Source organism: Colletotrichum aenigma (genome assembly GCF_013390185.1).
Source record: "Colletotrichum aenigma strain Cg56 chromosome Unknown KSG_Cg56_contig09, whole genome shotgun sequence".
Taxonomy (NCBI): Eukaryota; Fungi; Ascomycota; class Sordariomycetes; order Glomerellales; family Glomerellaceae; genus Colletotrichum; species Colletotrichum aenigma.
Genome location: NW_023500915.1, coordinates 2549201 through 2572083, shown reverse-complemented (window position 1 = coordinate 2572083; position 22883 = coordinate 2549201). Strand labels below are relative to the sequence as shown.

Genomic DNA, 22883 nt, shown 5'->3' with positions numbered 1-22883 from the left:
TTGACGATGACCGGCGACGATGGGGACAGCCTTTCTTCGCGGATGCGCAACTTTCAAGCAGTTATCAGACGACCATGACTTTTGCGAGTAACCTAGATGGATTCTACTCGACGATGAAGACCATGAGCGAACCTCAGAGGATTAGCCTGCCGACTCTCCTCGAATCGAATCAATCCAATGCCATGCCCCCCACCTGTATCCATGCCTCAGCTGCTCTCCTGCCAAGATATATGGTTAATTCCGGCGGACAGGATGCGGCCAAACCACCTTGTTATCTGATACAACAAGGGCCGGAGTGGCTACTACTGGCTCACTCTCATTTAATTATTGAACGAGGCCAAAGTTCTCCGTTTAGGCAAACCGCAACGGTAGGTAAACTTGTTAAGACCGACGTTGTGCGACTGGTGTTACGTGGGCCCATGGCGGGCCCATGGCTCTGATCAACGTCATCCGACCCTTCTTTTCCACCTCTCGACTACGAGCTGCCGAAGTCGTCATGATATAGGAGGCAGCCATCGCCGTCAAGAATTCCTACATTTACTCAGCCAGACCTGGTTGGCCGAGACTTTGGCTGCCTGTCGGATGACGTTGGGCTGACCTTTGATGGAGCTCAAATATTCGCACGCGACCATATCGCGAACGCTGTCTGGACGAGGTCATTATCACAAGAAAAGCGCCTGCGCAGCACGAGAACCCCGTTGGGGTATTTCAGAAGGGTTGCCTGAAAACGCATAGCCCTCCTTGAGACTACGAACCCGCAGTTTTGGAGACGTACTATCGGAAGCCTTTGGTTGTAACGGCTGGGCAATGCCAGTCCTCCGAGAGATTCCATACTGGTCGTTCGTGATGAGCCTTCTTACTCGCCAGAAGGCGCGGACGAAGTCGGTTGACACCGTCCACTTGCCTCGAATACGAGGTGCTTAGGCTATTTCCACTTATTTTTTGCATGGCATTCGTTTCAAGTTGGAGTTGGCAACGGTTCGCGGATGCAAGATCCGACAAGCATCAGAGAATGATCGGATACAGGACGCCTGTGCCCCAGACAGACTCTTACTGGTCCACCTGGAGCCGCAACACATGCCACGAGAACCCCCTTGGGAAGAGATTCGAGGGCACGAGAAGCCGGCACTTTGAGCGATCTAAACTTGACTGGTTCTGGACTGCAGACCTGTACGACTCGACGAAACAGAGCTGCATGTCAAGCTGGCCAATGACAGGCCCACGGTCGGCTCTCTGGGGATGACTCCGGTGATTCACGCAGCGGCATGCACGGTATTTCTGACGTGGGGGTGCAGGCAGAAGGCCAGGCAAACAAGTCCATTGTCCCGGTGTTTGAATCGATTTCAATTGCGACCTTCGAGGAAGTCCTTTGCAAAAAAAGACACTGGAGGGAAAAGTAATGGTGTTGAAGGAAGACGATGAATGGTGAAGGGAACCAACCTCTCAGTGTTCAGGGTTCAGGGATAGACCCACCTTCTAAATATGGCTAGGTAGTGGGTTGCAATCCTGCCCAGTCCCGTCCTGCCCTCCCGCCTTCACCTCGGTGAGCACCACCCGGAAGAACCTTTGCTCCGCTGCCCTAATTTTTTTTCGCGGGCATTTTCCAGCCCACAACGAAAATCCACCCGTGGAATTTCGTGAAGTTCGGACCCCAGCGATCTCAGAAGACAAAAACCTCTCTTCCCTCACCACACCACAACCAACAGACGCAGGATCATACCTCTTTGCGTTCCACACATCCGTCCAAAATGGCTCCTCAAGCAGTATGTACATGATCACACCGCTTTGCTGTTGGCCAAGCCTCGAAAGAGGCGGCGGCGTGAAACAGTAGGCTAAGGTCATTTTTTCAACAGGCGATCAAGCGCACCGGCAAGGGCAAGGCCCAGAAGGTCACCAAGAAGGTGAGAACCCAATCCTCCAAGATGCGATGCGATCCGGTCAACCACAGAAGGCTAACCAATTGGCGCCCATCAGTTCATCATCAACGCTTCTCAGCCCGCCTCCGACAAGATTTTCGACGTCGCTGCCTTCGAGAAGTTCCTCCAGGACAAGATCAAGGTTGAGGGTCGCGTCGGCAACCTCGGCGACCAGGTCCAGATCTCCCAGCAGGGTGAGGGCAAGATCGAGATCATCGCCCACAACGAGCTCTCCGGCCGCTACCTCAAGTACCTGTGAGTATTCCCGCAACAGCTGGTACCCGCAGTCGCATAACGCAGATTACTGACTTTTCGTTATCCCGCAGGACCAAGAAGTTCCTCAAGAAGCAGCAGCTCCGTGACTGGCTCCGTGTCGTCTCTACCTCCAAGGGTGTCTACGAGCTCAAGTTCTTCAACGTCGTTAACGACGAGGCTGATGAGGATGACGAGTAAACGTGACCAGTAACATGGTTTCACGTGTGCATGGGTCGGGTTCAGGTTACTTGGGTCGGCATGGGCACTGTTTTTGGCAAGGTTAAAAATGGGAAATACCAAAAGTTAGCACCCTCGTGTGCTTGTTGATCTGCCACCACACATTTTCGTTCCTCGATGCATCCGTGAGAAGTGATTTTGGGTATCCTTTTACAGTCTATGATGTGCGAGTGTCCACCCATGTCTATCCATGTCTCCTTTTAAAAGTGTACATATTGTCTACTCTGGCAAGGCGCGCATGACACCCTCGAATGCTACCAGCGCCATCGCATTGGCAGGGAACGCCCGCAAAAAGCACGGCAAGAATCCGCGCCAGTATCCCTTCCATCCGCTCTCCCTATACACCGTAGTCGCCGCGTCCTTCCACCTCCTGAACCGCGGCGTGCCGTCGTTCAGCCCGCCTCCCAGCGGATCTGTCATAATGCGCTGCTTCACAACGTCCGACGGGTAACTCGTCAGCCAGAAGATCTGAGCACTTAGTCCTCCAGCCCAGAAGTTTATCGCCGGCGCGCTCAGCTTCGTGTTGTCCTTCATCCACCTCGAGAAGACGTCGTAACTGCCCCACCAGCAGAAGAAGAAACCCCTGAAAAGCAGCGTCGCGCTGAGACCGTGGTAGACGCCGCGGATGCCGTGGTGCGAGTAAATCTTCTTCAGGCAATCGACGGGCCCGCTGTACAGCCGCTCGGCCTTGTTGGCGGCGTACTGGATCTGCAGGCGCGCCTTGACGTGCTCGACGGGCGCCGCGATGAAGCTGACGGTGCTGCCGGCCATGATGCCCGCGATGCCGTGTCCGTACGAGGGCAGGTTCTCGGGACCGGGGAGTTTGAAGAGGCGTTCGGCGACGAGGCGGCGGTAGACCGTCAGGGAGCCGAGCATGACGGAGTCCATGAACATCCAGCCGACGAGGGGCGGCGTGGCGCCCTTATAGAGACCCGGAATTCCCTCATTGCGCAGTGTCTGGCCGACGCATTGGAGAGGTCCGCTGAAGCGGGAGATGTCTGTCGTTTGGAGACGGACCTTGATTGTGTCGAAAGGGTGGCCGACTTCGCAGTGTCAGTGATTGAGACGAGCTGGCGACGCCGTGAGTAATGAGTGACCAACCTGAGAGTTTCGCGATGCCGGAGAACACGCCGGCAACGAAGCCTTTGTAGTTCTTCACTTCGGGCTTGGGCGCCTGCTCCTGTCTTTGCCTCACGTCTGCAGCCATCTTGTCTGGGACGGTGATATGAGTGCGATTGCGGAGTGAGATTTCGAGTGACCGGCAGGGATCCCAATTGATTTTATCGTCACTTTCCGTCGAGCCGGCGGAAGATTCCGAGGGCTTTACAGGAGAGAATTTGTCTCCTGGTTACCGCAGTGGCTATCACACAATATCCATTGCAAGAACGCGATCAATCGAGAACGTCGTGTACACCTTGAGTTATTAACTCCGTCGTCATGAATCATGAAGCTCTTTGGCTCGCTAAACAAAAGGAACCGACTCCGGGGTCGGATAAGCTTGTATCGGACCGACGCTATGGATAGATAGATACGGATGGTGTAATCGCATACGCATCAAGCCTCATTGGCCCGTTCGTTCAACACGTCATTGCTTTGCTGCGCGCCGCAAATAATCTAACGAAACTGCTTCAGCGGCGATGGGACATCGTCGAGACGGGGAAATGAGCCCCATACCGATATCTCCGCCGTCCATCCCGGCACCTCGTAGCCACGATGTTGTTCAACCGGTCCCGGCCGGTACACCCAGATCCTTTCCGACTTGGGATGAACCGTTGATGTAAGCATCAGTTCGACTTCAATCTTGGGCATGACTGCAGCGACGGAACTCAACTGCTTGATCATTTCGAGATGAATATGTCCAGGCACTGATCTTTGCTGAGACAGTGGGATTTCGAGTCGGACATGGAACTGCTTAATACTTCTGAGTGATGTGAGCCTTTGGCATGCTTTAGACCAGCTGCCGAGAATCTTTTTCCGGGATGATGGCTTGAACGCGCCGTCGCTACTGAGCTTGACATCAAGCGAGACTTTATTGAGGCGAGACGAGAGGCCATCTGCCAAAACCCCATTGGACATTCTGTCTAAAAACAGTTCGAGCGAGAAGAAATCTTGAATTGCAAGGGACTGGTCGCAGTGAGGTGCGACATCTTCGTACATCCGTCGGCATGCAAGCAATAGAGGGAGTGGGTAAATGGATTCATCGTGAGGGCGCCTGATCAAGTCCAGGACAGACTTGAAAAACGCGTTCCCGTCGTCGAATCTTTCGGCTTTGAAACGTGCAGCGAAACGTTGTGCCCTGATCTCGTTTCCCTTATCGTCGAATATGCCGTTGCATGCGATTCGTTTCAATTGTTGAGGGCTTCCGGAGGGGATATTGCCGATATCGTTGAATGAGGGTATGCCTCCGACATCAGTGTAGATGAGCTGTGGTGAGTTGATACGAGGAAATGCGAGTTCGTAGATGTCAATTCGGATTTCCCAGGGGAGACGAAAGAATGGCGCTTGCTCCTGATGATCTAGCGCAGCATCAATCGCAGAAGAATCGGTGGTCAAGGAGAGTTGTTCCGTCATGGCTTTGTGGTCACAGAATAGACGATGTCCGGGATTCAGTTCATGGTATAATGCAGCGAGCTTGGCTGCTGGAGTATTTAAGTATAATTGCGCTGTAGCGCCGCAGGGCTGGTTATGGCGATGGCTACACCAGAAAGAAAAGTGCAGATCTATATCCGAAAATACCTAGCCTAAGATAAATGACGAGATGATCTTGTTGGTTCTACATCAAAGAGCCAGAGGGGATCGCAGAGCTTGGATGCTCCTAACCGGGGTCCATCCCACTACTTTTGATGCATTTAAACAGAATAAGGACCGTTCGGTGGACCGTGCGGGGGTACGCGAGACGTTTTGGGGGAGTGACAGGGGTCCAGAGCTTACCCCCCGATTTTGAGAGCTCCTGCCTCAGCGTTCAGACTGACGTCACGTGGAGCTGACGTCCATTCACTGAAGCAAGCACCAGTCCAACCCGTCTGGCCAGGACAGGAACTTCGGTCCATCACACCTTCGAGGTCGCAAGGACACCCCAAACTTTCCCCAAACATCGCGACTGTCTACCAAACCCCACGATGAAAGCGATCTACGCCGTTCCGGCGACTTTTGCCCTCGTCTATCGAGCCTGGTCGCACCAGTCGCTGACCCCCGCAGGCATTGCGGCAGCTGTCATTACTGCCATTGCTCACGCCTACCACCCATGGAACCTGCCTTTCGCCCTGCTGTGCGTGTTCTTTCTCGCTGGTACGAGGGCCACTAAGGTATGCGCGCTGCTTCTGTGGAGCGGCAAGTTCTCACAAGCAGCAGGTCAAGAAGGATATCAAGGCCACTTTGACGGTCGCTTCCCAAGGCACGCCGGGAGGTGAAGGCCCGCGAACCCATGTCCAAGGTCAGTCAGAACGTTCCCAAAAGCCCGTTCGAGTATGCGAACCGATCTAATACTTGGCAATACAGTCTTCGCGAACTCCCTCATGGCCTCGTGCCTGTCCCTTCTCCACGCCTACCAACTCAACAAGCGAAAGGATGCGATCCTGGACACCACGACCCCGAACCCCTCCGGTACCCTCTGCTTCTCCTGGGGAGGAGATCTCCTCGTCATCGGTATCATTGCCAATTATGCCGCCGTCGCCGCCGACACGTTCAGTTCTGAACTGGGCATTCTGGCCAAGAGCGAACCTCGACTGATTACATCCCCTACCTTCCGCAAGGTCCCGCGGGGCACGAATGGAGGTGTGACGCCATTGGGAATTGCAGCTGGAGCCCTCGGATCTATGATCATTGTCACCACTTCGATGGTCTTCCTCCCTCTTTGCGGCGGAGGCACTGCTGGGAAGGTCGGCGGTGGACTCAGTGGCTGGACGACGCAGCAGCGGTCGACACTCATGCTCGGCCTGACTGCCTGGGGCGTCCTCGGCAGTCTCCTCGACAGTGTACTCGGCGCCGTCTTCCAGCGCTCTGTCAAGGATGTGCGATCTGGCAAGATTGTCGAGGGCGAGGGCGGCACCAAGGTTCTGATCTCCGGCGACTCGTCGGACCACGCCGATAAGAACCAGAAGCGCGCCGCGGTCAAGGCTGCGGTGCTCCACGGAGAGGGCAAGGCCGCTGTGGAGAAAATGGAGAAGACGGACAGCGCCATTGAGGACATTGACGCCCCTGAGATGAGTGCAGACGCCACGAGATATGATCCCAAGGACAAGCACCGCAAGTCTAGCTTCGGCGACGCGCAGCCTTCGCGTGTGATTGAGACTGGATGGGATCTCCTGGACAACAATGATGTCAATTTCCTGATGGCATTCACGATGAGCATGGGTGCGATGGGAGTGGCCGGCTGGTATTGGGGTGTGCCACTGGAGAGCATCTTGGACGCCTAGACTTGTATTATAGGGTGATGAATAAAGTGTACATTTGGCAATATTTCCTGCGCTTGCGCTTGCGACAGTAGATCGCCATGCATAACTGCGAGAGCAACAGTGTCCAACTCGTTGAGCTATCTCGTCGCATTTCCCGGGGCATCCTCAATCTCAAGACCTGGGTGCGTAAGGATTCAGATCATCGTTTGAGCGAGACGGGTTGCGAAGGCAAGCAGCAGAAATGGGATTCGCAAAACGTACGCCACTGCAGAAAGCGCACGAGTGACCAGTGGAAGTAAAGATGTCTTCCCGCGAGAGGGCTCGTCGCAGCTCTTGTCAGGGTACAATCGTGGAGTGCGGAGAGTAGAGAGTAAACACCACAAAGGTGCGAACTTGCGCGTCGCGACAGTACGTCGTAATTACTCTTGCGACAATCTCCTTCGTTCAGCAGCGCATCGCGCAAGCGCACTTTGTAGACCTCCACGCGCAGGTGAAATAGCATGGATCAATAGCATCAAAGGGTCAAAAGAGTTCACCCACCGGTGTGGGCTACATCTCTTGGTGCTCATGCTGGGATATCTTCATCGCTCGGTTCGGTGCGGCATCACTCGGATCGGTGTGGCATCGCTCGGATCGGTGCGGCATCTCTCGGATCGGTGAGGTATCGGTCGGGGGGGTAGCCTGTCGTCGAGTAGGCTTCGATCGGGATTCGAACGGTCGACCTTGGCGATTCACCAGCTAGTTTGACCTGACTTGTCCCGCCTGACCAAGATGCCTTCTAGTGGTGACAGTCTCTAGACGATTTGGAACAAAGTAGGGCAGGGTGCGCTTCTGTTGATTCTACGGTAGCGAGGGCGCGTGACGCGTGGGAGGTTGGGATGAAAAAGGTGAAGGTGAATATGGGGTGAGGCGGGCGTGGGAGGGAAGGAGCGGATCCAGGGGCGCGCCTTCCTCCTCGGGGGCAGCAGGTGAAATCTAGGGACCACAAGTGCGGGACGGAAGACACGGCTGGAATTCCTCCTCTGCAACATCTGCCCTTCACCCCTTGACCTGCTCCAACACCCTCTTGACCACCTCAAAGTCCCTTTCGACATCAACCCTCCAACTGCCCACCGCAACCCGGACCGCCTTCTTCCCCTTCCAGCTGGTCCCGCTAACATACATCTCCCTCGTGCCGTTAATCCGTCCGACAAGTTCCTCATTGACACTCTCATCCTTCGCGCTGAACAGGACCACCATGTGCGTCGTGTCCTCCACGCTCCAACCCCCCTCCGGCAGCAGCTCGTACGCCTCCGACTCACGGATCCACGACGCAATCTTCCTCGCCAGCAGGACCATCCTTCCCAGAATCGCGGCGAGACCGGAGCGTCCTTCGGAGCGGAGCACGGCGTAGGCGGGCAGCGCGCGGAAGCGGCGCGAGTTCTCGAGGCCGATGTTGAGCGGGGACGGGATACTAGAGGGGCCCGAGGAGAGGTACGCCGCGTTGGGGTTGGTGAAGACGGACGTCAGAGTTTCGAGGGACCGTGTGAAGAACATGCCGCAATCGTAAGGCTTGGCGGACACAGTTAGTGTCTCTTTGGTTTTCGGAAAAGGGGGTAAGAGGCTGATACAACGTACCACGTTCAGAAGCTTGTGCCCGTCCACTGTGATGCTGTCCGCGAGTTCCAACCCGGCCGCCATGTTCTTGATCTTGGAAAACTCGGGGCTGTCGTCCAACGCCCGCGCAAAGATACCAAAAGCTGAACCCATCAGCATCGCCTTCCAGACGTCACTCAGGGGTTGGGGATACGTTACCTCCATCCACATGGATCCAAGCTCCAAACCGGTCCGCCAGCTCTCTCAGCTTCTTCATCTCCTCGAATCCAGTCGCGAACCGCCCAGTGTTCACCTCTCCCGCGCTGACAGCAATGATACTCGCCACGCCCTCCCGGCCTAACTCCCTCTCGACAGCCTCCAAATCCAACCTCCACGGCTCGTCATCACTCACCCTAACCTCCTTCACACTCCCCCTGCCCAGCCCGACAACGCTGGCCGCCTTGAACAGCGAGCTATGCCCCATGCTGGTCAGCACCTGAATCTCCCTGACCCCCGCCGCCGCACAAGCCCCCAGAATCCCCATCTCGCCCACATTCCCCCCGCGCCGCGCGACAACCGCCTCCCGCCCGCACGCGAGACCAAGGACGTTACTCGCCGTCGCCCCCGTCGTGAACGTTCGCCCCTTCCACACCTCTTCCTCTCCAGGCTGCTCCAGCGCAAGCACGTCCGCCAGCATCCTCAGCGCTACGCTCTCCAGCTCCGTCGCCACCGTCTGGCCCGGCAGATGCACCTGCACATTCTGGTCGAACGCCGTGACGATGTTGTCCGCGGCCTCGGCCACAGGCAGCGTCCCGCCCGTCACGAAGCCGTAGTACCGCCCGCTCCGCGCCTGGCCGTTCAGCCCGGGCACGATCTCGTCCAGGATATGCGCGAGCGTCGCCTCGGTGCCCAGCGGCGCGAGGTATCCCGCACCGCCGGGCCGGGGGAGAGACTTCGAGGCGGCCGAGAGCGCCGTCGCGGGCGGGAGGGTCGCGGCCTGGTCGTCGTCCGGGAGGGAGGCGCGGAGCCGGGCGTGGAATTCAGGGGATGCCATGATGTTTGTTGAATGAGTGAGTTCTCGACTGAACGTGTCTGAGCGGTGTGGTGTGTGGTACGTGAAAATCAGGCTGTATTACCAAACAGCGAACCAGCAACGCTTATGAGACAACGAGCCTACCTCGGGAGCCATCCGAAGGAACCGCCGGGGTTTGAGTCATTGCGGGATTTGAAGTCGGTGAACCGGGGCCCGGCAAAGTCCATGTGGGGAGGTCGTAAGCACCGATCCGATCCGGGTCTAGTGTGGCCCGGCTTTGCCCGGGAATTCCGATCTCGGGACCGTCTGGGAACCCCCGTGTGGGTGGAAACTCGAGTTCCCCGCGGGCCACTCTGCGAACGCACGCAGTTCACGACAAACCGTATCAACTAAACTCTAATGGGAAAATCAGATGGCAGAAAATTGTCGACATATACACGGGAACCAAAACGGAGAGTGTGAAAAAAAAAACAAAGGGTGATGTATCCACAGGGAGATCCCTCGTTATCATGTGGACACCAATGGCCATGGGATGTAGATCTCCAGCGTCCCAAATCGACGTTATCTTACAAAAAGGACATTTATGTACAAGAAAAACCCATCACGACCGGCGCCTCTCACATGTGTCTTGCGCTGAGGCTGGCGAAGGCGTCAGGGCTGTGTCGGCCGTTTGTCCATTGCATATCCGTAAAAGCCATACTCTCCCGGCTCACGCCAGTCCTGCGCGGGCCAACGTCCTTCTGGGTCATGACGGGCGAAGTCGGTCCGTTAGACAAAAAGGGGTTCTTGGTCCCTGCAGCTGGTCCGTTGGCTTCTTGGCCGGCCTGGGGAGCCGCAGCGTTCTCTGCCTGTGCAGGTTCCTGCGGCTGCTGCTGGAACGGCTGAGGGGCCAGCTGCGGCATGTGATACAGCGCCAGAATAGAGGCCTTGTCAGGTCTCTGAGGCTGTTGCGGCTGCTGGTACAAGGGCTGCTGAGCGGGTGCCTGCACCTGTTGTTGCTGAGAAAAGTCCTGTCCTGGCCACTGGTGCTGCTGTTGCTGCTGCTGTTGTTGCTGAGGTACCTCCTGCTGCTGGACTTGCGGCTGCTGCGGCGGTTGCTGCTGCCATGGTGACTGCTGCTGGAACGGTGACGACTGCAGGGCTTGTTGCTGGAACGGCTGCGACTGAAACGGCTGCGGCTGGAAGGACTGCTGCTGGAATGGCTGCTGGTGCTGTTGCGGTGTAGGCATTTGCTGCTGCCCTGTCGGCTGCGAAGCCATCTGTGAGAAGAATGGGTTGGTGTTCTGCGGCGAGAGCGGTCGCGGCGACGTGGTGTAGAAGTTCGACTGTGTCTGCTCGGGGATCTGGCCCAATGATGGAGATTGGATTCTCGTGGGTGATCGAGCGAAGGGGTTGTTTGCGAACGCGCCGGTCGTGTTCACGGCCAGACTCTGCTGCGGAGCAGGCTGCGTCTGGTTCGTGAAGAACGGGTTGTAGCCCGTCGACTGAGGCTGGATCGGTTGAGGCTGAGGATATGTCATATTACTATTAAAGTTGATATGGCTGTAGTTCTGCTGCGCTTGCAGTGCCGGTGGTGTCATGGACTGCTGATACATCTGCTGCTGAGGCTGAGCAAACGGCGGCTGGGACGCTGGAAGACCGCCGGTGTGATGCGGGAATAAGGGTTGAGCGGGCGCCAAAGACATGTTGCTGAAAGCCTGGTTGAAGTCTTGCTGAGTCTGACTGGGGGCCCCGAAAGGGTTGTTGGCGTAGGGATTCTTGTTGGCCAAAGTTCCAGTTGACTGAGAAGACTGGGGTTGAGGCGGGAGCAAGTCGAATGGATTGTTGCTAGAGGCCGTCGAGGGTGACTGTGGGTGGTCGCTGAATGTTTGCTGTGGCGCTGAGAGACCGCTTGATGTCGACGACAAGTTGGCGTGCGAACGCGTTGCGCGCAAAGAGCTCTCGCGAGGACCCGTCAGAGATGGAGACCTCCTATCAGTCTCACCCAGACGCACCAGCGTCTCAATGGCTCGCTCTAAGTTGCCGTTGACGCCCTTGAGCACCGCAGCGTTCCGTTGATTGTCCGGGAACCCCATGTCCCTGAGGCTGGCCAGCTTTCGCTCGGTGTCCTCTTGCTCGTACTGAACGCTCAGGCCAAAGACCTTGGACGGTTTATTGGGCAGTTCGCTGGGCGACGGGCTTCGAGGCATATCTCTAGGGTTCGAAGCGTTGCGCATCGCGGCCTCTTTCTTGGAGCGGGACGACAACGGGAAGATGGACGAAGCAGATCTGAATCCGAACTTGCCTCCCGCCTTGGGGGGCAGAGGTGGCGGGACACCTTCATCGGAGAGACCCGAGTGTTGTTTTCTCGCAGGAGCCGGGTTGTTGTTCATGTACTTGGATCGAATAAAACGCTCCATCGCGGAATCGGCCTCATCGGCGTCGACTGGGACTGGCGGTTTCTTGTTGTCTGGGTTGTAGATTCCGTTGGATCTGACGTTGCCGACTTTCTTCATATTCTACAGATGCGCCGCGTTAGGTGCGACAGCCACATAATAACGAGCAACAAGTGGACAAACCTCGACCTGCTCGTTGGACCAACTGTCCATGCTCAAGGATTTCACCTTGGAGATGTGCGTACCCAACTTTCGATGGATAGCGGCACATCTCATGCAAAGGAACACGCCTAGCTGTGCACCCTGTCAGTATTTGTCCGTTATATGCCGCATCGTCGTCTGTCGGAACGGGGTCGCATCGATAGGGCGCGGAAGGGGTTGGCGGTGCTTACACTCCATGAGGCCCATGCTGCGAAGTGCTGTCAGTATCGAGAACCGGTCTGAGCGGGAGGGCACTGTTGCACCTACCTGGGTTTCGTGCTTGACAGTCGGCGCAGAAGTTGTTTCCCGGGACCGTCTGGACCAGATCGTGCAGGACTTTTTCGTTACGCGCCTGCTGGCGCTTGCTGAGGACGCCCGTCATTCTGGAGAATGAAGTGCAACGGTCGACGTTGGGGGCAGGTTTGGCGCGCGCGCAGTTCGGTGGGATTCGTGGAAAACAAGTTTGGATTGGGCGAAGGCGCGGTTCCTTGGGATTGGAAGGTAGATCGAGGGGTTGTCGGGCGAGCCAGGGACGGCGGCAGGTAATTGGGCAGAAAGATGGGATTAGGAAGGGGTATTAAGAAGCAAGGTGTACCATGGAAATTATGCACTGGGGAAGATGGAACCCGATGTCGAAGGAGGAAAGGGAACCGCGACGACAACCATGGCCTCCGTCATGCGTCGGGAAGGCTGAGTACTGTGTCGAGTTCGAGACGAGTCTAGGCGTATCTGAGACCGGTTCGATGGCAGCGAATCAGTGTTGTGAAGGAGGGCCAAGGGAGCGGAAGCAGAGGTTGTTCGTCGCAGCTGCTTTGAGTGTTTGACGACAGGCCTCGGCGCGGATGGAGCGACAGGAGATTGCCTTCGGAAGCAAAGAAAGACAGCCAGACACAAGGCACCGGTCCACCAGGTCTAGCAGATGTGCGTGTGTTTTGGTCAAAGGTGGATTGGGTGTGCGGCGTTGGAGGGTGAGCGTGGGTGGTGGTGGTTGGTGGTGCTGGTGTAATACGGCGGCGTAGTGCGCGACTCAGTACGGATAGCCGTGGGAAAAAAGGAGACGATCGATCAGCGGTACGGCAGCAACAGCAACAGCAACCAGAGAGCCCTGGAAGCAGAAAGCCAGACTGGATACCAGTGCAACTCGCAATGTGAGTGCTGCGAGTGCGAGGAGGGGGGAGGGAAATCGCGGGTGGAGTCGGTCTTCTAGCCGAAAGAGGATAGTGTGAATGACCTTCGCGAGTGCTGGACTGGGGCTGGGGGCGCAGGCTAGGTACGGGTCTGGACAAAGAGGGGGCCCGGTGACTAAGGTAGAGTAGGTAAGGTAGGAGGAATAATCAATAATAATCAATTAAAACCACACTGGCAGCCAGGTCAGACCATGCCATCATGAAGGACATCCGTCCCGCCTGGGTAAGGTAGGCAGTCAGCACCCATTGGTATTGGCATTGGCATTGGCAGTGGCACCGGCTCAGCAGCACGGCCAGCATCAGCACCTACGAAATAAATTGAATTGGCAGCGTGGACATGGAGAGCGAAGAACGCGTGGAAGTGGATAAGAAGCGGTTCCCCACCCTTTGCTCGGCTGTCCGCGAATTGGCTCTCGGCTGGCCCATGTACCAGGCGTAGCTGCGGATCCCTGGCCGTGTCCTCGAACCTGGTTGGCCAGTCGCACCTCAGGATGGCTGGGGCGTTGACCCTTTCCCGCGGAAACAGGCCCGACGATTATCCGGTGAAGTTGGTGGTGCTGCGGGTGCTGCCGAGAACGCGACTGGCTCTGGAAGGGAGGGCAGGGATGTTCAAGGTTGTCTTCAAGTCTGCGCTCCACCGCATCTGAGCCTTCTCAGGGGTCCCTCTCTCTCTGGACATCTTTCACATGATTTTTCTTTTTTTATGCTGTTGTTGCTTTCGGGGTCCTGCCAGGGTTGGGGGTCAACCGGGCAAGGCTATTGCCCACGGTCATATCGAGTGTTGATTCGCGTTTCCAGACCTACGGGACCTGTTTGATTGGGTCGTCGTTTCAGCTGCTGCAACTCGCCTTGCGCAACGGCCTCGCGACTGCAGATTGCAAGGCAGAATGACATAAGATGCCGTCTGACCTCATCGCTCTGACAAGTCGGCATATATACGCTGCCGATATCTCACCCTGTGATTCCGAGAAATGACTCAGCTGCCAATATCCAACTTGACACCAGCTTGCCGTGTTAGCTAACTTGGCCAACAACGTCCGGTGTCTCCGAGGGACAAGCGTGTCTCTGTTTGATAAGGTGCGGCTGTCTCGGTCTCTGCAGACAAGAAAACAACCCCAGAAAATGACTATCCGCTGTTGCCGGTGTATGGGCAGGCAGGGCAGGTACTGCAGGTTTGTTATCGTGACATCGGGGCCCTCTCGCAGCCGTTTCAACGCTTTGTCCCCGAGCCTCCATTCGATGAAGGGAACCTGGCTGGCGTATATGCATGCATAGTAGAGCCTACTTGCACACGCAAACAAAGACCGTGGGCTCAAAACTGTGTCTGGTGGGTTCAACTCGGCGTTCTGGGGCGACCTGGTCAATACCGGCGATAGATAATCTTATATGCCGAGGCGGAGCTTCACTAATCGTGCTTGTCCCGACAGGCTACGGACATGATCTCGGCGCCGTGTAAGTAGGTATGCATGGCAGACAGGGCTGGTGGCTCCGATCGGCACAAGCGGAATGCCGGTCCGCGTGATCGAATAGGTAACGACCAAGTTTCCAGCGAGCGGGAGTACGCGGATGTCGCGCTCGCGCCCGTACCCGTTGGTTTGACAGGGCGGGCACTGCGTAGCGAACCGTCTCGCAAACGCCCGGACGGCGACGGACGACACTCGCTGCCGACCTTCTTATCTAAGCAATCCACGGGCACAATATCGGGGACCCCAGATAAGGTCCCTGAGATCCAACAGACTGCCTGCGTAAGGTAGTACGAATTAGAAAGGCTTTGAAGTGTTTAGGAGACTGAAAGAATGCAGTAACGTGGGTGAAGTCCGAACTGACCATTGCATCTGTAAATAGCCAGCCTAGCGTCAACGGGTCTCATCGTTCATTATTGGTTGGCAGCCATCTTACCACTATCGAGTGTAGGGAAGTGCAAGGGGAAGAAGAACCCCAGCCTCATCAGCTGCATCCACTTTCTGAGCACCTGCCACCGCAGAGTGCTGGCTCTCGCCCTGCTGTCTCGCGCCCGCGCCCGTCCGCGGCTTACCGCACCACCTCGCACAGCCCGTCCGTCTGTCGTTTGCTTGTCGCAGACTCGCAGTACCTGAGGTGGAGGTGGTGAGTTCCATGAGTTGAGGGTGCCAGTGGTGTCCAGTGAATGTCCCCCCTCACATCCCGTCTCCGCTTATTCCTCCCAGCACGCAGCCAGTCACCTGCCGTGGAATCGCTCCGAATGACGTTCCGCCCCCAACCAACTGTCAAGGGTACTCCTGCTGCTGTGGCTGGGCTGGCTGAGGTGTCCAAAACGACCTCCCACCCACCACGGGCAGTACCACACCTCACCTATCCGCGTACCTTACGGCGCCTTGTGCCTTGTGCTAACTGCTGCTGGTCCTGCTAACTGCTGCAACCTAAGCTCCGGACAGGGGTGTCACATCCCGTCCCCGTCCCCGTCCCGTCTTCTCACCTTTCTCCGCCTGCCTCGCCATTTGCCTTACCTTACTCCCTCCCTCAGCAATTGATTTCATATTTATCCCCTCTCTTCCGCAGCATGTGCCTTCACTAGTGTTGTGGTTTCCGCGACCTTTCTTCGACCGAACCGCAGTCACCTCACGCTGTCTCCAGACGTCAGCGCCACCTCAAGCTCCCGCCCCAATTCGAAAAAATGGCGGGCATTGAGCAGTTGGAGATCCATAGCAAGGTACGTGAGTCGTCATTGCCCGGCCCTCTCTCCTCCGTGCCGTCTTCAGTTCGACTCCCCTAGGCCTATCTCCAAGCTAACAGCTGCTCTCTGTCACCAGTCCTACATCGTCCGTTGGGTCAAAGTCGACGAAGGCCATACCATATCCTGGAGCGTTCAACCACACAAAAAGTCCATGTGCGTACCTCTCCCCCCTCTTCTCCTCGCTATACTTCTCCAACTCGACACGTGCTTACCTCACGCCGAGGCAGAAACTTTGGAATCGTCAAGCATCCGGGCACCGGTGCCACCGGCTTGATTGCGAACCAGAACGACGACACCGCAACCGCCGGCGCCCTCACCTCCGGCGTAGCCGAACCCAAGGGTCGCTTTGCCAAGCGCGACTCCATCACCGCCCAAGACCAGCTCTCCAGCAAGGGCTTCATACCCGTCAAATGGCACGGGAAATGCGATGCAGACAAGGTGTCCACCGGCACCTGGGATGTCGAGAAGGGCCAGGGCGGCATGTTCGGCCTGGTATTTGACAACACCTTTTCCAAGCAGATTTCCAAGACGGCGACCTTCGTCCTTCTGACCTACCCGACCGGTGCCCCGCCCCAGACTACCGCCAACGCCTTCCCGAACCTCCAAGCTGCGAATGCGAGTGCCAGCAGAACCAGCCTGCCCCAAGTGACCACCGTCACTTCCGCTTCCCAGGACAGTCTCCACAGCCATAAGACCGGCGGCGGTGTGCGACCGACGTCCGCCTCGGGACGCAGCGAGAATGCCAACTACCATACGGGTATTCTTCACAAGAGGAGGAGGAAGAAGGGCCAAGGATATGCGCGCAGATTCTTCTCCCTCGACTACTCGTCTTGCACCTTGTCGTACTACTATAACCGCAACTCTTCGGCTCTGCGCGGTGCCATACCTCTCAGCCTCGCAGCTATCGCGGCCGACGAACGTCGCAGGGAGATCAACATTGACTCAGGTGCTGAGATTTGGCACCTGCGAGCATCCAATGCGAAGGATTTCAACGACTGGGCGCGGGCTCTGGAAAAGGCCAGCCGCGCGGCCAGAGGGTTGGAGGCCCCCGATGACCAACCGAACAATGCCAGGTCGGCGCCTTTACGAGTCAACACCACCCATCTGAAGCCAAATGCGACAAGCATGGAGGAAGACCGCGAATGGCAGCAGGTTGAGACGTTGGTCAGCCGAATGGTTGGGACCCGAGATGCTCTGCGTCGCTTGGTCAAGGACATGTCGAATCAAAGGCCTGTCAGCATGGCAGCGTCGAGCTTCCTGTCTCCCACCAGCATGGGCGAAGAGCCCGACAGCTATTTTCCCTCCCCTTCCCCTCAGGCAACCGAGCAGCAGGCACAGAGACGACCATTTTGGAAGCGCAAATCGAGTAATGCGACCCCAACAGCTACAACGCCGCAGGCGCATCAGGCATCCGCTGCGACCGCTCTGGCTGTTCCGGCCCCGAACACGGTCACGACCACCATTTCCTCCAATGGTCCTCGTCACCACCACTCCAAGTCAAAGGCCTCAATCCATGAAGAGAAGAGTACACAAGAGCACTGTGCATCACTTCTCAATGACCTTGACTCTGTGGTGTCTGAGTTCACGACGCTGATCGCCAACAGCAAGCGCCGCAGAGCACCCGCTCCGCTGTCCGCCGCCCCCTCTCGCAGGAGTATGGAAACCATGTCAACGGACGAATTCTTCGATGCCGAGGCAGGGGAGACGAGTTCGCAAATTGTCCGAATTGCTCAGAGTGAAGATGAAAGCCCGGACTCTGAGCCGGACGAGGGTAATTTGACCGATTCATCCTCGATTTCATCGGCACCAGAGTCGGATGCCGGCATTGGGCAAGATGATACGAGCTGCTACCCGGCAAAGCCCAAGAGCCTGTCGCCGCTGCCAGTTGACATCTCAATAACCAGGCGAACCAAGGTTCCGCCGGCCTTGGTTCAGCCCCCGAGTTTGATCGCTTTCGTCCGGAAGAACGTCGGCAAGGATCTCAGTACTATCAGTATGCCCGTGTCTGCGAACGAGCCGATATCACTCCTGCAACGTGTAGCGGAACAGCTAGAGTATGCGCAGCTTCTCGACCAAGCTGCGCGCGCAAAGGAGCCCAAGGAACGTCTCCTGTACGTCACCGCCTTTGCCGTGTCACAATTCAGCAGCGGACGAGCCAAGGAGCGTGCTATCCGCAAGCCCTTCAACCCGCTTCTCGGAGAAACGTACGAAATGCTCCGAACAGAACAGGAGGTACCAGGAGGCTTTCGCCTGCTTGTCGAGAAGGTTTGCCATCGCCCGGTGAGGCTCGCCATGCAGGCGGATTCGGCAAACTGGTCCTTCAGCCAGTCTCCCGCGCCGTCACAAAAGTTCTGGGGCAAGAGTGCCGAAATCACCACGGAAGGCCGCGTCCGCGTCGCACTGAGACTGCCTGACGGAACAGATGAGCTGTACTCCTGGACTCATGCCACGATGTTCCTGCGCAACGTAGTCATGGGTGAGAAGTACGTTGAACCCGTTGGCGTTATGCCGATTACCAACGACACCACTGGTGCCAAGGCCTCCGTCGAATTCCGCAGCAAGGGAATGTTTGGAGGACGAGGCGAAGACGTCCAGGTGGAAACATACGGTCCGGATGGTGTCCACACTGGCAGCAGTCTGTCGGGAACGTGGACTGGCAGCCTTCGCGTTGTCGAAGCCGGCAAGGCCGCCGGTCAGGAGATCTGGCGCGTTGGCAAGCTTGTCGACAATGCCGCCAATACGTACGGTATGACGACATTTGCTGCCGCTCTGAACGAGGTCACCGATATCGAGAAGGACAGACTACCGCCAACGGACAGCAGACTGAGACCCGACCAGCGCTTGGCGGAGAAGGGAGACTTGGATCAGGCAGAGGAGTGGAAGGTCAAGCTCGAGGAGGCACAGCGAGCACGCCGTCGCGTGCTGGAAGAGAAGGGCGAAGAGCATAGGCCGAAGTGGTTCGTCAAGGTCGGACAAGGCCCAGAGGGCGAGGAGGTTTGGAAGCTGAGGACCGGCAAGGACTCGTACTGGGAGGAGAGGTCCAAGGGGACATGGAGCGGCTTGGAGGAGATTTTTTCTGGGTAGAGAGGTTTTCAAATCAAAAGAGAAGCCAGTCGCGGCGTTTGGGACTCCCATTTTATTCCGTTCTCTGGTATAGCGTGTTCAACATGTACCATCGGCAGTTTGTCGACTTTGGACAGTTTCGCACTGCACTGCATATGTGAACATAATTGGTCTTGAGTCATATGGTTGATGTTACGGTACTTGATCTGTGGTCGAGTGAACCTGCCAATGTGTTTAACCTACTACTGAACATTATCAGACCATCTCTGTGTACGCGAAAACGTGCCTGTCGGATCGAACTCCATGTCAGAGGACTCTCGGTCGGCATACCGACAATCAAGCCACATGAGGATGACAAGCGCGAGCAAGGTCGGGATCGAGCTGAGAGAGATGGCAGAGCCACATACCGCACCCATCCTGCAGAATATGGGTGATATCTAGACTACGGATCAGTTTGGCGAAGGATATGCAGAGGGAGATTTGCTTGGAGGGCTGGACAAGGAGATTGAATCGTCTCCTATTTCCGAGGCCCAACAGCTGAAGGGAAGGGTGGAGGCTGGATGATTCCAGATTATCTCAACCAAGCATGATACTCGGCTCGACGACCCAGCGGCGTGACTATGTTGAGAGGCTGCCATGGAAGTTGTCGAAGCAGGTGTCGAGGTTGACTCTGACCTCGGCTCAGAATGGCTTCACTCAACACCTACAGTCATTACGCCAACCCCGGCCACGGTTGTAGCCTTGGAATACCCCCTTTCGAACCCGCTTTCAGGACAGAGGTGAAGACAGCCTGGCCTCGGTTCCAGTCAAACTTTCACAACAGACAAGTTCTCGACGATTTCGAAGCTCACCGCCTCACAAGTGTCCTACGCTGTGCGGAGCAACCCGCACCAGATGAGCCTTACTGATGCGACAAAAATGAAGATGAAGGAACACGAACCTGCTTCACAAAAGGGTATCATGCAGATTTTGAAAACGTTGTCTGACATTCCGGTCTAGACTCAAATCCTCTGAAGACTCGTTCAATCAGTTGATGGTTAATAGCAGGGAAGTGAAAATGGGATACGATACCGAGCAACCATCTCGCCAAAAGTGGTCTGTCTGACACGCTCAAACAGCCCTGGGGTTATTGTGGGCTTTCCGGGTATTGGTGTCCACCCGCCTCTTATAAGTTTGGACTGTCAACTTGAATGATCTAAGACTTAAAACTCTTTAGTTCGGGCAAAGCCAATTCGGCTACTTGCACGATGAATGACAGCGATTGAGTAAACACAGTCGGGCTGTGATGTTAAATCTGAATCATCAAGCTTCTCCTCAACTTCATGAATGTGTTACTATGGACTGGTGAAGACATTGCAGAGCAAAAACTTGATTGCGCCCACAACTTAAGCGATAACTTATTGACGTCAAAAGACGGTCAATGATTCATGCGTGAAGACTTTTTAAACTCCATCACTTAAAGTCTTCGTCTAGAAGCGCGAGCAAGTTCGTTGGTAGGTTAGTCTTCAGAATCGCCCCACTTCGTTGTCGGTGAGGTCAACCTCCCCCCGAGTTCGCATCGGGTTCGCTTTCTTCTCCGCGTAACGACAGTTGTCAGCGGGAATTACGAACAAACAAAAAGGAAATAGGGTGAAACCACCGCCAAGTGTATTCCCCATTTTTGGCCTGTACGTCTACTTAAAAATTAGAGTAATAAGGCTCGGATAGAGTATGTCGGGACGTTCATTCCTGAGTCTAATAGATTGAGTTGCGAGTCAGTCGGCGCTGGCCTAGCCTCAACCAGATCAAACAGGCAACTTTTCATCGAACTGGACGATCCAACTCGTGTGATCCGAGCAGTGATTAAAGGAGTGCTCCGTCTTGGCGAGGATGTAAATACATCGCGCTTCCTCTCGGAATTTGGGGATCGAACATTCATCATCTATCTAGTCACAGTTCGTTCATCACAACTTCGCTCTCTTGTACATCCTCATAACAAATCGGCCGAGTCTCCACCGCCAGTCGCAATGCGTTTCTTCCTTGCTTTCCTCCTCGCTGCGCTGCAGATCTCCTTCGCGAGCGCCACTCTCCGATTGCAAAAGTGTGGAACCACATTCCCTACCAACGTGAGTCCTCTTCCCCTCCTCCATCTATGGCTGCGCTTTCTCAAACCCGCCCGCGCTTCTTTTGACATGGGAGTCGTCAATCGGCTAACTGTGAGCGTGTTCATCAGTGGGTTTCCAACTGCAGCCCGACGGACCAGCAGGACTGCAAGACTCTTTGCGGTCAGAAGGTGAGTTCACGCAGCTGCGCGGGGCGCATCTGAGGAGCGCGTCTCGCAGGGTACACGTCCCATCTTGGATCGGATTTTGCTGACTGGCGATCTAGTGCCGAACGGAAGGAGGACGACAGATGGCCAACGGGGCCGACTGCGATTGTTACTGCGGTCTTGCGTGATGCCCGCCCTTACGGCCTTCAGCTTCCTCTTCATAGTCAATTGCTCGGCGAGAAGGTTGAGTAAGACGAGTCAAATAGCGAACTAAAAAAGCATTCCATACCCACAGATGTTCACTAATTCGCGTGATTCGTTGGGGTGCACGTAGTTTTGAGTTTGACGGGTATCTTTTCCACGAGACCTATATCTTTGCAAGCCAGCTAAACCAGCATAGTAGCATTATATTAGCTATAAAGGAGTTGCAACTCTCGAGACAAACGAGAATCTGTGTTTGTCAACCAACCAATATCAGTAACCAGTCGTAAGCTACACAGCTCCAACTCACCTCCGGCCTCCCCGGCTTCCGAAAGCCTCTCCTCCATACCAACTATAGACATAATATATGATCCGTCTGTCCAGTGCCTCGAGCGGAGTACATAACCACTGCGAAAATTCTTGAAGAGACCTGTTTGCTTTCAGGAACACCTTCTGCCGTCTTCACAGCTCCTCACTCACCTAAACCGATGTATTCGATATGAAACGGAAAGGCATCCTACTCAGTCCGTCCCGTCTGTTCCTTGCGTGGCAGCAAGATTTATCTGCCAAATACGGGGACAGCAACCAGATCCTCTATTGCGAGTTCTTCTCAAGTAGGATGAGCCAGTTTTGCTTTCGAGCCGAACTCACCAACATGCGAATCGATATTCGATGTTAGTGCGCTGGAAGCAAATGTCCCTAAGAGTTCCAATGAACGGCAACCCTCAGTTGCCCGAAACCACAAGAGCCATCACCAGCAACATAGCCTTGAAGGCATACAGCACGTACTAACCTCCATATATGGCCGGGTCACGAGCTTGACTCGCGATGACACGCTAATGGGCGGCACTCAAAGCATCTTTAGATATGAGAAGAATGTACCAAAGTTTATAAGGTTTTAAACAACAACGTTTAGCTGATACAAAGATTTTGGCCACGTTTAGTCTTAGTAAAACATATTGGGATACCAGCGGCCAAAAACAACCTTCATATACGCCCGGAGGAGAAGTCCGGGTTCATTCTAGACGTGGTATAGTTGACGGCTCAAACTCGTAGAGCAACAGCTCTAGCAAACCGAAAGATCAGCCGGAAGTCCCGAGGACAGGATAAGAGGCGGGGATTTCAGGGCTGGGTGAAGGTGTCAAGTGGAACAAAGCCCCCGTCATCAAGTTCAGCCAAGAAGCCAGAAAGAAAGGGGGTCATTGTTGACTTCAAGAAGTTGATTGTCCAGACTTTCGGGCTCCTAGGCCTCTCGACTGGCACATGTAGGGTCATGTTAAAGCTCGTGGTTGTCCTACGTTTGCGAGTTACACTTGCTCGATTCGGTCTTCATTATTTTCTCGTACGAGTTGTGTCGGGACACGACCGCGAAGCTGACAGCTGGCGACCTATTGAAAGTGCTTCACATGCACGCCATCTCGAAATATCGTCTCATGACTCAAATTTACCAGTGTGATGGATGGGTGAACGACATCAGCAACCTAC

The 22883-nt window shown here is 55.6% G+C and overlaps 7 protein-coding genes across 7 annotated transcripts; 4 read left to right on the top strand and 3 right to left on the bottom strand.

Annotated features, from left to right (window-relative positions):
• Positions 1 to 1748: 1748 nt before the first annotated feature.
• On the top strand, positions 1749 to 2369 carry rpl22 (60S ribosomal protein L22; the record flags this gene model as incomplete). Its single annotated transcript, XM_037328576.1, has 4 exons — positions 1749 to 1763; positions 1854 to 1901; positions 1975 to 2171; positions 2243 to 2369. The coding sequence occupies 4 exons, from the start codon at positions 1749 to 1751 to the stop codon at positions 2367 to 2369; spliced, it is 387 nt and encodes a 128-aa protein (XP_037172840.1).
• Positions 2370 to 2627: 258 nt separating this feature from the next.
• On the bottom strand, positions 2628 to 3615 carry mcfL (Mitochondrial substrate carrier family protein L; the record flags this gene model as incomplete). The annotated part of the gene is made up of 2 exons (XM_037328575.1): positions 2628 to 3451; positions 3510 to 3615. 2 exons carry the CDS (start codon positions 3613 to 3615, stop codon positions 2628 to 2630), a joined length of 930 nt encoding a protein of 309 aa, XP_037172838.1.
• A 1912-nt stretch (positions 3616 to 5527) lies between these two features.
• Positions 5528 to 6823, top strand: PGR (the record flags this gene model as incomplete). The annotated part of the gene is made up of 3 exons (XM_037328574.1): positions 5528 to 5713; positions 5760 to 5841; positions 5907 to 6823. The coding sequence occupies 3 exons, from the start codon at positions 5528 to 5530 to the stop codon at positions 6821 to 6823; spliced, it is 1185 nt and encodes a 394-aa protein (XP_037172680.1).
• A 1017-nt stretch (positions 6824 to 7840) lies between these two features.
• ddc (L-2,4-diaminobutyrate decarboxylase) lies at positions 7841 to 9431 on the bottom strand (the record flags this gene model as incomplete). The annotated part of the gene is made up of 3 exons (XM_037328573.1): positions 7841 to 8353; positions 8420 to 8541; positions 8597 to 9431. The coding sequence occupies 3 exons, from the start codon at positions 9429 to 9431 to the stop codon at positions 7841 to 7843; spliced, it is 1470 nt and encodes a 489-aa protein (XP_037173404.1).
• Positions 9432 to 10027: 596 nt separating this feature from the next.
• Positions 10028 to 12368, bottom strand: ucp3 (UBA domain-containing protein 3; the record flags this gene model as incomplete). The annotated part of the gene is made up of 4 exons (XM_037328572.1): positions 10028 to 11908; positions 11969 to 12079; positions 12178 to 12194; positions 12254 to 12368. 4 exons carry the CDS (start codon positions 12366 to 12368, stop codon positions 10028 to 10030), a joined length of 2124 nt encoding a protein of 707 aa, XP_037173403.1.
• A 3458-nt stretch (positions 12369 to 15826) lies between these two features.
• CGCA056_v013327 (Oxysterol-binding protein-like protein 3) lies at positions 15827 to 18970 on the top strand (the record flags this gene model as incomplete). Its single annotated transcript, XM_037328571.1, has 3 exons — positions 15827 to 15862; positions 15963 to 16039; positions 16114 to 18970. 3 exons carry the CDS (start codon positions 15827 to 15829, stop codon positions 18968 to 18970), a joined length of 2970 nt encoding a protein of 989 aa, XP_037173401.1.
• Positions 18971 to 20955: 1985 nt separating this feature from the next.
• CGCA056_v013326 (uncharacterized protein) lies at positions 20956 to 21537 on the top strand (the record flags this gene model as incomplete). The annotated part of the gene is made up of 3 exons (XM_037328570.1): positions 20956 to 21054; positions 21162 to 21221; positions 21532 to 21537. 3 exons carry the CDS (start codon positions 20956 to 20958, stop codon positions 21535 to 21537), a joined length of 165 nt encoding a protein of 54 aa, XP_037173400.1.
• Between the last annotated feature and the right edge of the window lie 1346 nt (positions 21538 to 22883).